This window comes from Sparus aurata, chromosome 20, assembly GCF_900880675.1.
Source record: "Sparus aurata chromosome 20, fSpaAur1.1, whole genome shotgun sequence".
NCBI lineage: Eukaryota > Metazoa > Chordata > Actinopteri > Spariformes > Sparidae > Sparus > Sparus aurata.
The window spans coordinates 16,579,658-16,594,905 of NC_044206.1; the positions used below are offsets into that span (position 1 = coordinate 16,579,658).

At 39.5% G+C, this 15,248-nt stretch overlaps 1 protein-coding gene across 1 annotated transcript in view; it reads right to left on the minus strand.

Annotated features, from left to right (window-relative positions):
* LOC115571820 (SH3 and cysteine-rich domain-containing protein 2-like) overlaps window positions 1-6,963 on the minus strand; it is a 37,969-nt gene extending 31,006 nt beyond the window's left edge. Inside the window, exon 1 of the mRNA XM_030401436.1 lies at window positions 6,853-6,963. Coding sequence (XP_030257296.1) covers window positions 6,853-6,855 — 3 coding nt within the window. The 5' untranslated portion in view covers window positions 6,856-6,963. The remainder of the gene's footprint in view (window positions 1-6,852) is intronic.
* Window positions 6,964-15,248: the final 8,285 nt, after the last annotated feature.

Below are 15,248 nucleotides of genomic sequence, written 5' to 3' on the forward strand. Positions count from 1 at the left end.
AATGAAGTGGTAAATTTGAAGGTATACTGTGAAATAAAATCTTTACTAGTGCATAAGTAATGGTCGCTCATAATGTGCTTATTTCCATCTGCTGAGACAGAAAAAAATACAGTAATGTTGGATCATAGATCAAGCTGTTCCAACACTTTATTACCAGCCATCAAGGACGAATGGATAGATTGTATTTTTTCCATTAGAGAACAGGAAACAGAACGCTGGCTATCTGAATTGATTGAGTTAATTAAATCAATCAGGTCGTCATTATCCTCACTTCAATCGCTTTACCACAATCTTGGCTCTCAGATACTTCCTCAAGCCTTAATGAACATGATAATCTAATATGAATGCAATGCAAAACAATCAATTAAACATAAAAATAAATCCATGTACACAACTAACCAAATGAAATACGATCGTAAGGGTGAAAAGCACTGATTTGAGCATACATCGGTCAGCCAAAAGGACTGACTGACCTAAAGAGAAGGGCAGCATGTAGTAGTAGGACTAAGGCAGTCCTGCTACTACATTTTTATTGATTATTCCATGATATTCATATTGATGTTACTGTGAACTGTCAAGATACTTGGACAGAATTTTCTTTACTGCTTTCAATTGAACTGAATTTACGGTTTTGATGCAGTTCTGTGTGTGGTTTGTCCAAGTGTTGCTGCCGTACATAATTGTCCAAGGTGGCAGATGCATGCAAGCTACATTAGCTGCTACTAGCATCCGAACACACCCGAATCGCTGACTGTACTGTTGGTGGTTGGGATGCATTGTGGGTAATATAGGCACCAGATTTTTTGACGAGGAAAAAAAAGAAAAACAACATTCCATATCACAAACGGTTGAATTTTAGCACTTACTGCACTTCCTTGTCAAAGCAGGCTGACTGTTGCACACAGTCTGAATACAATTGGGACAAAATACTTTGTCATTACATTGTACGCTGAACTTTTGCCATCTTGCTCATGCATCCATTGAAGTCTGTAGCAGGCAATTTGAAATTACAAAGCAAAATCTGCAATTTGGAATGCAGCCAATGAGTTGTCATTTGTTTGTGCTCTCACGGCGGCTCAGCTGATGTGACGCATCCTCGGCTGCACAGTGCATTGTGGGTCAGAGTAGCCTGAAAGGTATGCTGGCTCACGAACCTTGCAAATGGATGCGGTGGGACGTTGGGACATGCTCAATATTTTTCTGGCATGCTTTTAAATTGCACCATCTTCAATCCAACGATGTTATAGGAGTAAAAACAATTAGCCACTACATTCCAGCAGATTCCTCTCACTCTTGGCCACAAGTGCCAGACTCCCCCAGCGACCACACTTTCCTCGTATCACTAAATATTGAAACACGCTACATGATTCAGATTGTGATTATAACCCTGATTTGGCCACAACAACTGATTTCCAAGGTCATGGAGAGTGTGTACAATCGGGCAGGTCACTGAGGACAGTCGCCACACGCTATCTTCTCATGTGCAGCAGCGTTTAGGATGCAAATCTCACACCTCCCAGATGAGCCTCGGAGCAGGCTGAGCCATAATGGCCGGCAGTAGATGCGCCCAGGACAGAAAAAAAAAGCCGCCATGCTGGTATAATGTTCCTCTTTTTGCCTTTGCACAATGTTAAAAGATGGAAATAACCATTTTGCATGTTGTGGCTCAGTAGGTTTCAAGGGCAACACGAATTTAAAGATTAGGGAGAATGTGAACACGCAGGGCGAACAGGAGAAAAACTACTTATCCTTGTTGTCTCATGATGGCGAAAAAGCTTCAGCCTTGCCTGAAGCTGTTAGCCCACAAGGTGAAAAAGTGTTATTTTAAAGATCCTTTTCTATTCAAATGAGAAAGCTTAATTTAAACTCTTTGATGTAATGAACATCCACAGACCCCAGCTGTATCTGGGTCAAACGTTAACCTACCAATTCCTGATAGGAGACAAATCTCTTTCATGATGTAACAACCAAACGTTTGCTCATCTGCGAAACTGCCTTGTTTTTTATTTATCACTTTGAAGGCTTTTTCACCGTGAGCCCACTCCTTGTGGGATACATGACCCACTTTCTTTCCCATTTGTTTCCATATGTGTGAGGTGGATTTATGTTGCTTTCTTTTTTTCTTTTCTTTTTTTTTAAATTCAATTCACATGTTCATGTGTGCATTTCATGACAAGAAATAAAAGATTTACACTGTGTCAGAGTCTGGTGACAATGTGAAAAAATGTGAGTCCCCATTGCACAGCTGATGGTAGACATTCTCCGCCAGGTTAGCTGTGAATTATGATATAAATAAAGTTGTGAGATATCACAAAGTGAACGGCGCAATTGAGGCTTTCAGGGTGTCAGGAAAATGAGCTGTGAGGAGAGAGAGTCTAGTGCAAGGGAAATAAGAGTGAATATGGAGAATGTTGGGCCAAACAGAGAGATGTTTTGAGCAATCTAAAGTCCTGAATGGTGCAATATGTAAGCTAAGCAATAAAATTGATTATAATCAGAATGTGAAGAAATAATAAGTGTGATGTTATGACTTTTATGCATTATGTTAATGAGGAGATATGAAAGAAGTTAGCACCTGAATAAGCTAGCCCAAGCCCGTCCCGGTAAGGCTCCCATGCTAGCGGTGTAAGCACCAACACTCCCACAGTGCTCCAAGCTCTTCGAAGGGACCACCAACTGCATTGCTAACTGAGCTAACTAGCTAATGGTAGCTGCAGTTAGTAGCAGTTAGCAGTAACTCTGGTGATATGCTGCCCCCCATTTGTTTTGAGTATAAATTCAACAGGGCCCTTTTCACATGTTGCACCTTTAAAGGTTTGTGAGTAAATCTGTTATAAAAGGAGATTATTAAAACAATATTTACAATAAATATTTGCAAAATCCTCTGCAGTAAAAACCTGCAGTGAAAACACATGGAAGGTGTGAGTAAGGCATTTGAAAGATAGATGCTGGTCAGGATGCAACCAGATTTAGTCTCTACTGCATGTGTCTGTGTTACGAGGCATGAGCAAACAGTGAGCCACAGTGACAGGTGAAAGCAATCACAACCCAGACTTCAACCTCATTATAACTAAATAAAATGATTACAACTTCATAACAACGAGAAATTAAATTACCTGACCTTAACCTGATTATATGAAAATGATTCTGACCTGATTACAGTGTAAAAAAATATTGCGTGCCGCCTCACATGCTGAAAAACATGGGTCATTACACGCTCAATGAGCAGTCCCAAGAAAATGAATATAGTTAACTGAGAGAACATGTGGTCTCCGTATAACAAAGCGATTAGGGTTTCGCTTATGCTGTGAAGTATTTGTGATGTACATAAACTGTATGTGGGGGCGAAAATAGTCAAGAAACTGTTTTTTTCTCGGAGTAAATTTTGTGTGTCAGTTCAGAAATGCAAGTGGCAAGAGACGCTGTCGTAATGTAGATTTGTCCCTGCCGTATTTAGGTCACTGTGACACCGGAATCTGTGCCTTGGGTTTAGTCTTATTTACAACAATGCACTCCTGAGACGTAGCTTAACAATGCTGAGAGTCTACATCTGTTCTAGTGGCTCTATGAAGCTGCACTATAGGTAACATGCTGATGTCACAGCCCAGTCACCGTGAGAAAATGCTGGCAGTTAACGTTTCTGTAAAACCACTAACATGTTAACATCAAATGTTTATGACCTGAATTTCTTCTCAAATATAAGAATAAGGAGACATTGGGATAATTTGTGTCGACAAAAAATATATTTTTGAAGAGATGTCCAAACATCTGCAGCCGTGTCTGTGGCAACCGGCTAAAACATGATCTTTTCCTAACCCTAACCTGGTGGTTTTTGTGTCTGAACCTAACCAGAGCATAAAGCACGGCGTTGTTGCACCAGAAAAAACGGGAAAAAAGTTGGTGACAAAAAGCCAGGGGGAATAAAGATGGACTGATGGACAGACTGCAAAAAAAGCAGTGAGTGCCAATATTAAAGATGCATGACGTAGTACTTATGCTGAAACAAACTTAATAAACAAACTGACCTTAAAGGATAACACAATTTCATACATTTTTACTTTGTTTATATGTGGTAGACCCTGCAACCTTTCTACCTTCAAACAGTGTTCTGGGACCTTATTATCCTCTGAGAACCGCTTGTTTATTCAGTTATGGAAACAATAAATATTTCTGACTTTGTACTATCACCTCATTATGACTGTGAGGATTAACATTTTGAGTTTGCATTTCTTCTTCAAAACTACATAATGCCCCTTTAATGTCATGGACAGGTGGAAATAAACTGCAGATACAGTTTCCATTTTTGTTGCTTTTCTCACTTAGAGGGAAATATAGATTTTAACACATTGCAGATTTTGACACAAATGAGACAGAAAGCTGAATTCACACTTCGAGCCAAAGTTAAAATAATTTGCTCCTCAAACATGAGAGCTATTTTTAGCTCCAGAGGCAGATCTACTGAGCCAAGTGGTGTCTGTTACAGAGTGTCTGTGTGTGAGTGTGTGTTCATATTTCTGTTTTTAATTCATTTTGGTAGATGCTGGGAGCTAAGAAATACGACTAATTCATGCCAAATGAATGTGATAGCCAGTTTGAAATACAGTCGTTTTGGCAAAATGTTTGGTTTGGTCCTCACTGCATCAAGGGTTAAACCTAAGGACCTCATTAGGTCAAGCTTATGGAACGAATGCATTTACAAGAGAAAAGTCATTCAAACTGACCAAGGTCATATCTAATTGATCACTAAGCACGTACACAGTTATAACCACTCTGTCCCTCATTTTGGACGACACAACAGCAAACTCCATCTACAATTCTGAAGAGATTTCAGCAGTGATTCTACCAGCCACAAACGCATTCTCACATTTGTGCACATGTGATAAGATTTCTGAGCTATGAAAACAAATCAGGGTCTTTGAGTTGATGTGTACATGTGTGGATCTACGTTACAAACAACATTATTATTATTTACATTACATTATTTTAGAGAGGTTATACTGTAAAACCACCGACTTCATGCCTGACTGATCTTACTATCACATCAGCATCTTATTTGACACATTAAATCACATACAGTGAGAATATGCAATGCATCTAGATCAAGTATTTATGTTAATTCTCACGTTGTTGTCAAATAAATGGAAATCACTGGCTGCCTGGGAGGGCAGGAACGTAACGGCTCAGAGAAACATCAAACTTGTAGGTAGGAGCAGGAGGAGGTAGAGGCAAAAGGTAGCAGGGGTCAAACCCAAGAAGGCAGTCAAAATCTGTGACGAATGGGCAAAAACGTAGGGCAAATGCAAAATAGACAGCACAGCAAAGAATGAGTGGAAATGGGCCGGTATGGTAAGCTCAGGTGGATGATATGGCATCTTTGTTCTCTTCTGACTTTACTTAAAGCTGCATAACGTATAGAAAACAAGATAAGTATGTGATAAGTATGTGATTATGCTATAAAGTAATAGTTGTACTCTCAGCATAGCGCTCTTTTCTTCCATCAGCAGCTAAACATAACTTAGAATGTGATAAGGCATGTACAGTATTAGTTCTATTTTGCGTTTAATTTAGAGATACGTATGTTTTCTTTGTTTCGTTTTTCCTCTTTGTCTGAGTCTGAGCCTGTAATGGGTTTCTACCTCACCCGCACATATATTTGACTTTTACTGACCTTTTTTTCCCTAGCTTTTCTCATTTTATTACAAAAAACATCTGCAAACTAAACTAACCTTACTCATGGCAGGTTGGGTGGGGGAATGGTAGACTGCAGGCTAAAAAAGGGAACCGACAACTAAATACAGTATACTAGGAGCTGGATGAAGTTGCGACAAGGAGGCCGATTAAGAAACACATAATTCCCTTAGAGGCAGAGATGTACCTTTCAACAACACGATAATTCAAAATGCTTCATATGAGACATAAAAGGTATTGAGATGGGACTTGCAGCAACACAAGATAATATCAAATGACATATAAAGTACGATTTAAAAGTAAAATAAAATGAAAAACTAGAACAACACCCAGTAGAGTGCTTAGCTCTGCCAAGGCCTATCAGCATCCTTTAATTCAATAAAGTCTAATCCAATATCAAATAATGCATTTTAAATCAGCTGGATCTGAATTTTTATAGATCTACATCAAATTGCACTCATTTAGATACCAGTCATCTAAATACACCTGATGTTTGTTTGTTTTTTTAACAAGATCCGTACATTCTTATCTGAGAAATGAAAATGACAAGAAAAAAATGCTCAATCTTGCAATGTTAAAGAAAGTGAGAAAATAATCATTAATTCGGATCCACACCAAAAGTCAATAGGGTCTATTCTGGGCTGAGACCCAGCCTCCGTCCAATTTTTCCTGGAAATCTGTTAAGTAGTTTTTGTGAAATCACAAACCAACCAACCAACCAACAATTAGACAGGCAGGGAAACAGGGGTTCTGGTGACAACACAACCTTCTCGGCAGAGGTAATAAAACTAAGATAGAATAAAAGGGGTAGAACAGGAGCATACAAACGACAGTACAGTAAAACATGCAAATAAAAAGCCCCAAATCGAATATACAAACCGAAAAAGCCTTAATTTAAAAAGGACCAATATAGTCACTATTATATTTAATTATTTATAGTAAATTTGCTAAAATGATAACAGTCAAACCAAACAGAGGATACATTAGACTCATAGAAGTTGCTCTAGTGCAGAAAGGGTGGGGGCAAATTAACATGCCCGACATTTTAAACCAGTTTTAACATAATAGCGCCACACTTTAAGACACTGCACAAGTGTAGCAGCAGAACGAAAATCCTCTTAGAAGATCTCATGCCATAAAGAACAAGAAAGACTATAAACCCACCATGGATCGGCACGCTCACAGTCCAGCCCTGTAACCGTCGACAGGAGTAATAGAGTGATATTCTGGGAGAAAAAAGATGGATTATCATCAGCCGTGACTCTGTGAGAGAGAGTGAAGAAGGGGGGATAAGAAGAGGGAGGTGCAGGCAGAGAGGATGGGCAGGTGGCCAGAATGACATTGGGGTTTGTGTTGGACATGCCAAAAGGGGTTGGCACTGCCATTTGCTGACTCACACCCCTGTCCCACGGGTATTACAGGGACTATAGACTTCCATTTCTTTTTAATGAGTGCCACGAGATAGCCTTACAGACATATCATCATGTAGAAATACAGCTGCTGACAGGGGGAACGGGTGGAGGACGCAGGCCAAATGACCCCCTCTAGCACAGATAGAAAAGCCCTTCAGTTTAAACTACTGCCCGCGATAACGTTTGGATTAGGACACTTCGATGCAGTCCAGGGCATAAATGTCTTATGACTCTTTCGCCCTGAAGAGGTAAAAAAAAGAAAAAAAGTCCTGCTTAAAAATTACTAAACCAATAAAACACAAAATGATGGATTTCCTCATAGCGTATGGTTTTACGAGCAGAGCCCACAGCGTGCAAGAGATACTGGAGTAGGAAATGGAACAGCGAATAAAATGTACGGACAGGAATATAAATCCAATCCAGTGGAATTTCTACTTTTCATGAATATTTTATTAAAAAGTAAAAAAAAAATTACGAATACATCAGCCATTTTTCTCAATATCTTCCAGCTCATTTGACTCATTCACTCAAAATCAATGCCAAAATGTCTCCCTATACTGGTTGAATGAGAGACACCTGTTTTTATTAGAGTTTAGCAGAATTTCTTTTTTCATCATTTTTATTTTAATAAAAAGTCACAATTTTTCATAAATAAATCGGCCTACAATGGCAAAGTGTCTACCTACACTAGTTGAATTATAAACACCTGTTTTTATTGGATTTTGGTGGAAAAATCGTAGGTCTAACCCTCAGTCATTTATCATTTTGGAGGTGATTTTGAGGTGAGATTTCTCTACTTTGCTGTAGTGAAATGTAGACAATTTGAACCTGTGATAGAGTAAGACGAGACAAGTCCAACTATATGGAACTTTGGAAAAAGTGTCACTACAAATAGGTTCAAGTAAATTGAACATTTGACACTTCTTCACCTTTTTTTTCACCTCTAATCAATCCCATTTATTTCACATAGGGACATGTCTTATACAATAGCTTCCAAGTCATTTGCCCCATTGACTCAAAATCAATGATACATTGCCTTTGGTTGCTTGTTGATTGAGACATACCTAATTTTTGTATTGGATTTTGGTAGAATATCTATTTTTCACAAATATCGTCAGTCATTAATCATTTTGGAGGTGATTTTGAGGTGAGATTTCTCTACATTGCTGTAGTGAAATGTAGCCAGATTTGAACCTGTGATAAAGTAAGACACCAGGAAGAACATGCAAAGACAATGATGATGACTAACCTATGAAGGAATTGGTTTGACATAAGGTAAAATGTCAGAATATCTTCAGTCTAACCCTCAGTCACTGACTGAAGTAAGTTTACTGCCTCTAACCATGTGAAACTTTCAAAAAAGTGTCACTACAAATAGGTTCCAGTGGATTCCAAATGACCTGACACGTGCTCCTAAACACCTAATGGGGGGACTTTTTTGAACATTTGCCACTGACTGAAAGTGTAAAGTCAAAGGTCAGAATATCTTAGGTCTTTTTTCTTTTTGAACATGTGTTTGTGTTGACACCATTTGAGGAAGCCCAGAAAAAAGAACGTCAGTGCCATCAATGATTGTGATCCCTGTGCATAGGACAAACAAAGAACCTGACCTGAATAAAGAATTTGAGTTGACGAGCAAACGTGATGATGAATGTGAACGAATGAAAGGTTTGTCTGCATATTTTGAAGCAGCTTAGAGTGTCATGGAACTGTCTGGGGTCCTGCAGAGTAGAAGTAACAAACATTCACAACATTTTACCTGAACATTACCATAAGAAGTGCATCTAATGAGCATGTTATCGTCCGTTCATATCACCACATTGTCCATTTCAAACGCTCCTCCTCTCCTTGTTTTATTTTCTACAACAGGAAACCACACTAAAATGTTTCCACACCACGGCCATGAACTTAGCTGTACCTTCGCTTCCTTAAGTTTTGCTGATGTTTCACCAGCAGTACAGTTTTACAGCCACTTACTTCAGTTTGCCTCAGCATTACTCCCGTGCCTGGTACAGTTAGGGAAACTTGCCACAGCGCAGCAGTTTTAAGAGCTGCAAAGCCACAAAGCATACAAGGTCATGTAGGTAAAATATGATTTTGCTTCTTGTCTTTTTTTTTTTTTTTTTATGTATCTATTTGTATTTTTTTTCTGCTCAGATTAGAATGAATTTAATAAACTGATGAGAAAAGAAAATGCAATTGAACATCAACAAAAGAAAAAATTTACCACAACTGTCATGGTTTGGTTGCAGGAAGTGAATGAAAAAGTGAATCAAATTAAATTCCAGTTTCCGCTCATTCAGGTGTGGCTGCTCTTTCTTGATGGAAAAATGAAATGACTATGCATTGCCTGATGTTGGCCTGGGTTAGGGTTGGTCCACAGTGCACTGCCTTCATGCTGTAAGCTGCTGCCTGACTTCATGTCTGAAGAGTGTCTGTGGCTCTCTTGCTATAATAATATCCTTAGTTTGGGCATGAAGCACTCTTGAGCTGAAAATACATCTCCACTCTCTTCTCCACCCTTTTGCCATTTTCCCCACTTCCTCTCCCTTTCACCCCCTTCTCTCCCCCGCTCTCCCTCCTTTCCCCTCCCAAAGCTAACTTTATAGCTGCACACAGCTATAAAGCTTAACTAACTGGCAAACGACCGCCTCTTCCTGCTTGCTTATCGTCTGGATAAGCTGGGAGGTTATTTCCATGCTATACAGCTCATCAGCAGCTCATGAACTGCAGCCTTCCCTTATGGGCTGAAGGGGGGACGGCAGTTTATGTGTGCCTCACGTGCTTGAAATGTGAAAATTGTGTACATCGCGGAGAGATTGTAACACACACTATCTAGTGAAACAGACGAGCAAGGCTGCATCTTGTCAATGCTTTACCTCTTCAACCCATGGCGATGGAAAAAGCGTTTAGACATACAGTAACCTGTGGGGCAAATCTTGAGCTGCCGATGGACAGAGAGAGGAAGAGTCAGGGATATAGCTGAGATAGCAGAAAAGGGAAAAAAGAGCATGTGAGAGGAGAAATGGGGGGATTGGCAGTGGAGTTGGGAATTAATCTCCATAAATGCTGGGACGAGAACTGATATTGGACCCTTGAGTGCAACAAAACGAGACTAAAAAGAATCAGCTGCACATGAAATATACAACAGAGAGGAGTAATATAGAGGGCGTAACAAGTCTAAAGCTGCAGGAACTTTCCCCAGAGAATAGGAACCTTTAGGCAAACACCCCACTGCAGGGACCAGGCTCTACATTTCCAGCTACGTTGTTTCACTTCCTCAAAATCCCAGCTCAGTGGTAATACTCATGGAAATATAATCAAGACTGATTATAGCATCGGAGGTGAAGCCCAGTTCATTCCTGTGAAAGATGATCAGTGGCACAAGAAACCAAAAACATTCAACTTCCAGGGTATGAAATTATTCAGATTGACTGCGCTGTGAGTCCCATAGGGCGTGCACACTACAGACTTCTATCCGTTGAGCTGGTTTACATCCGGCTTGGCCCCCTCATTACTTTTCTAGACTTTCCAAATGCTATCAGACCAAATGGATATCATTCTGGTAGTCAAACAAGTCATTTTGCAGGGTTTGTGAAGCTCCAAAAAATTCAGTGGTGGACAAATCTGCTTAAGCATCCGCAGTATGGTGGGCTGAAAATGCCCAAATCAGAATTTTTTAAAATGAATAATCATTCAATTAAATGCACCAAAAAATATGTTTAAAAATAATGAAACCATTAATAAATATATTTTATGTCACATAAATTGATATTTCTGCTATGCCTCTGTATTTATTTGTTGTTTATTCCACAATTCACTTATTTTCCCATTTATTTATTCATTTTTCCATTTATTTATTTATTTCTGTGTTTATTTTCTGATTTTGGCAGTCTCAGTCATTTCATAGTGCAGAGCCACACTACTAGCATGGCAAAAAATGCATGAACAGCTAAATAAACATCGACAGCCCAGAAGTTTGGGGGGAAAAAGTGATAACATTTGGAAATGTCAGGACTTTAAAGAGACTGTTCATAAAAGTAACTTAAAAATAAACTGAAAAATAGAAATAATAATAATATAATAATAATGATAAAATAAATAATAATTTAAATTATTTTTTAAAAAGCAGTATCTATGTGAGGCCGACCAGATCTGAAAGCGTTCAGTAACATCACCGATGTCAGCCTCAGGCTTTGTGTTTGAGAAACGATGAAAAGGCTACGCACGGGATGAGAGGATAATTTCACCACAAGAGAGAAATTAGCCGAGCTGAAGAAAAGCTCGGATCAGCAGTTTCAAAAAAGGTTGACGGGGAACACAGTCAAGGAGCGGAAGGATGGATAGACGACGAGGGGAGCTTGCAGTCTCAGGCTTCCTTTTCTTTTTTCCAGGAGGTTGACAAATTGGCTGGAACGGGCTGACAGAAATGAGTTCGCTGACTGTAATGAAGTGTGTGGTGGTATCTGACCATGTGCAGCTAAATGGGGTTCAGCCCTCACAACCTTTATTTTACCACTGTGGTCTGTCAAAATGGTGCATTGCCTTAAGAATCAAAACAACTTTTTAACTAAATGAGCTCCTATTCAAAGGTACCAAAGTCAAATCATATATATCATGACAGTATAATGGCATTTACAGAGAGAGTCCCTCTCCCTCTTTCGTACTTTTCTCCCCCCAAGGCCTTTTCTGCTGACATCAGTCTACTCGTGTGGCTGAATGAAGCTGACAAACTCAAACCTTCATGTGAATAATTGATTCAGCTTGGAGTTTAGATCTTAATGCGAGCTGCTGCATCCTACTCATGCACAATCGTGAGAATTGGCTTGTGTCTACTAGCAGGATGAACTGCAGAGGGTGAAGTGAGCTTCTGAAGCTGGCTTCTCTTACTAACCCCAGTGTTCTGTTTGAGCTCTTCGACACCCACTCTTTAAGAAAAACGTAATAAAAGGGGCACGATATACTTTAGGAAAATAAATTCAAACCCAGAATTTTAATATTTACAATAATAAAGAGGTTATGATACAAGCTCAGAAAATAAGAAATTAAATTGCGAAGGGAGTTTGAGTTTGTTTATTTGGTTTGCTCAGACATTAAAAATCAGTCAATGAACATCTGATGAAGATTTCTGCCCCCAAACTACATAGTGCACCTTTAAGATTGTTTAATCACTGTTATACTGAATCGAAATGACACAACGTGGGGTCCCCAAGCTGTGAGACATGTAATACAGTACATGTGTATGTGCTATATATCTGTGATTGGTGTTGTTAGGACCTTATACACAGCACGGTCAAATTAGCCCCAAAGATAAACAATATAACTTTACAGGACGCAAAGAAAGGGACATAAAATGTACCGAGCATATCCCATGTAACATATAAACCTTATTTGGTGTAATGAGAATCTTTTTCGTGATATATATTAAATGTCTCTCTTCCTTTGTTTCAGATGAAGTCAAGTCGAGGGCTCTTTCCTAAATTCCTCTTGGCAGGGCGGTAAACTACAGGGTTTCTGGGAGGGGATCTTTGGTGCTTGATCAACATTTCATTTTTTTGCCAATGGATCCAAGATATGCCTTTTTGGCAACCTGTCAGGTTCTATTCTTACCCTAATACACCTCACACACTGGACAAAAATCATCTGGCTTTGTCTTCAGTGAGAACAGATACAATCAGCATTCATTCCTGGGTTAAGTGACTCCGCAGTATTCATCGGCTCCAACTCTGATCAGCATTGATGGAAACAACAAATGGCAACTTTCCATCAAATGCATGGGGAATCTCCCATCTAACATAAATGAATGATGCCTTCACATAAGATAACCAAGATGTCGCATTCAAAATAACAACAACAAAATAAGCCCTGATTGTTCTATTTCTGATCAATACACCTAAATTACAATGAGGAGTGCCGAGTCACTGTAGAAATCATAATTCAAACAATATTCCTCACATCCCAGTTGACGGAGTTACCAGGAATTATTACCCAGTGCAATATTTTTGCCATGCTGCCTTTCTGAAGCACGAGTAACATTATTTCTCTAAACCAATTCAACCACTTAAGAGCGTACTGAACACAAACTAGCTGCCCGGTCACTTAAAAGTCACTTTTGCTAACCAGTGGCCATAAAGACAAAGCTAAACACCGGAGTTGGCATACAAGCTAACATGCTACATTTACCAACAAGCTACGTAGCTTGACTGCAACATGTTACTGCCATATGCACTATTGCGAGTATTGCTGTAACTTCTGCCACCATAGCCTTGTGGTTAAAACACAGAGTGAAACATATATCAAAGCAGGGCTCCTTACTTGTCCAGCAGAAAAGTCCTTACAAATCCCGCAGCTCCCTCCACCTCTGAAATGACGCTTTCTCTCTGGCTCGGTACAATTCTTGTTTTTCACACTGATTTTCTTCATCAGTCTTCTTATTTCTTCTCTTTGCTGTGGGCAATGAAGGGGCATCTTTCAGCTCTGTTGTTGTTGTCTGTTCTCCGCCATTGTTTAACAGTTTGGGCATGAAGGTATCTGACCAGGTAAGAGCAGACACGCCTGCGTGGGGGAGGGGGGCTGCAGGGTATGTACGCGCATGATTGACACTTCTCAGACACACCCCTTGGCTCTGATCGGTTGTATTGATCCAGGAGCGGTGGATTCTTGCAAATCAGATTAGGGCCACTGGGTGGACACACAGACAGTGGATTTTTACACAGCTGACCTGTATCGTATTCTACTGTCAGATCATAATGACAATATAACAAGAAAAACAACAACAGCTATTTGTCTGTGTGGTTTATATACCATTTAAAAAAAAAACATTTATCACATATGCAAGCCCAGTTTGAAGCATCCTGGAAGAGTTATATCTTCAGTTCGTCTATACATTTTGTGTTTTGAACAGAAGAGGAACAAATAACAAAAAGCAATTAATATTTCTCACAATAATGAAAAAATAAGGAAGTAGAGTAGCTGTCAATAAGAAGAAAGCGAGTAAGATTTTTAAAAAGCTGACTCAGGTGAGGAGCAGGTTTTGCTGCAGCTCAATAGCAGGAAGACGTGTATTTTCACAAGGACAGAGATTAAATTACAAAGGCAGTGACGACATTCAAGTAACCCCCTGCACTGATGTTGTGTGGTATTTAGCTGAATATGACACTTTCCAGCATCCATCCTTAGGGCGAATCGGTACATATACAGCACAAAGGGTTAGATGACCTCCCTTGGGAGCCCTTCAGCTGGGCTCTTTGGGACACTGACAGGAACAAGAAAGCCAACCAACTGCTAAGCAGCCGCCCTGAGCAAGCTGCTGCCCATTAAAGTGCACACGTTGGATGATGCACTGGTGCCATTTGAGCTGAGTGTCAAGTTTCTTCAAAGCAATGGACTCCATAATAAGAGATTGTTTTAAATATAAAGACACAGCATACATTTGTGTCAGCTAAGCACTTCAGCAGGGGGCTTTTGGGAAAAAGAAAAACAGCCCGGTCAGCAGCACTGGAGGAAAGATCAGCCTTGGAGTCTCCTTTGGTGGCACATTGTGTCACTTGGGACAGAAAGCTTGGAACACAGGAATATATTTTATTGATTTACTACAATGTTCTGTTGGCATTTTCTATACATTTAAAAGAAACAGCATAACCAGTCAAGAAAGCAGAAAATATGTCCCTGTGCTACATCAATTTGCGCGTCTTCTGCAATGTTTTCCTAATATTTGCTCATTGTCTTGTGAATTTGTGAAAGTGATCCTCACAATGCAAAGGCATAAAATCTCTTGCAGAACCAGAAGACATTTGCAGGCTGTAATCAGGGGTCACATACACATTTTTTTGTTTTAAGGGCTCACAAGCTCCATGCGTGCATTGTGTGTCTTGTTTCTATTCCTCTACAAGGTACACATGAAACAATAAGTCTTTGAATCATTTGATAAAAAGGAGTTGTTTTTTTTTAAATGTTTATTTGAGATGGACATAGCAATTACATTGGACAAACCATATGCATTGTTTAAGTGTTTTAGCACAAGTGCTAATTCACAACACTTGTCCATAGGCAGCTTTTGAGAAGATAGAGCAGTTAGAAAATAGGGCAATTAAAATAATAAGAGTGGAAAAAGAAAAAAAACAGGCAAAGATAGGAGAAAAAAAAAAA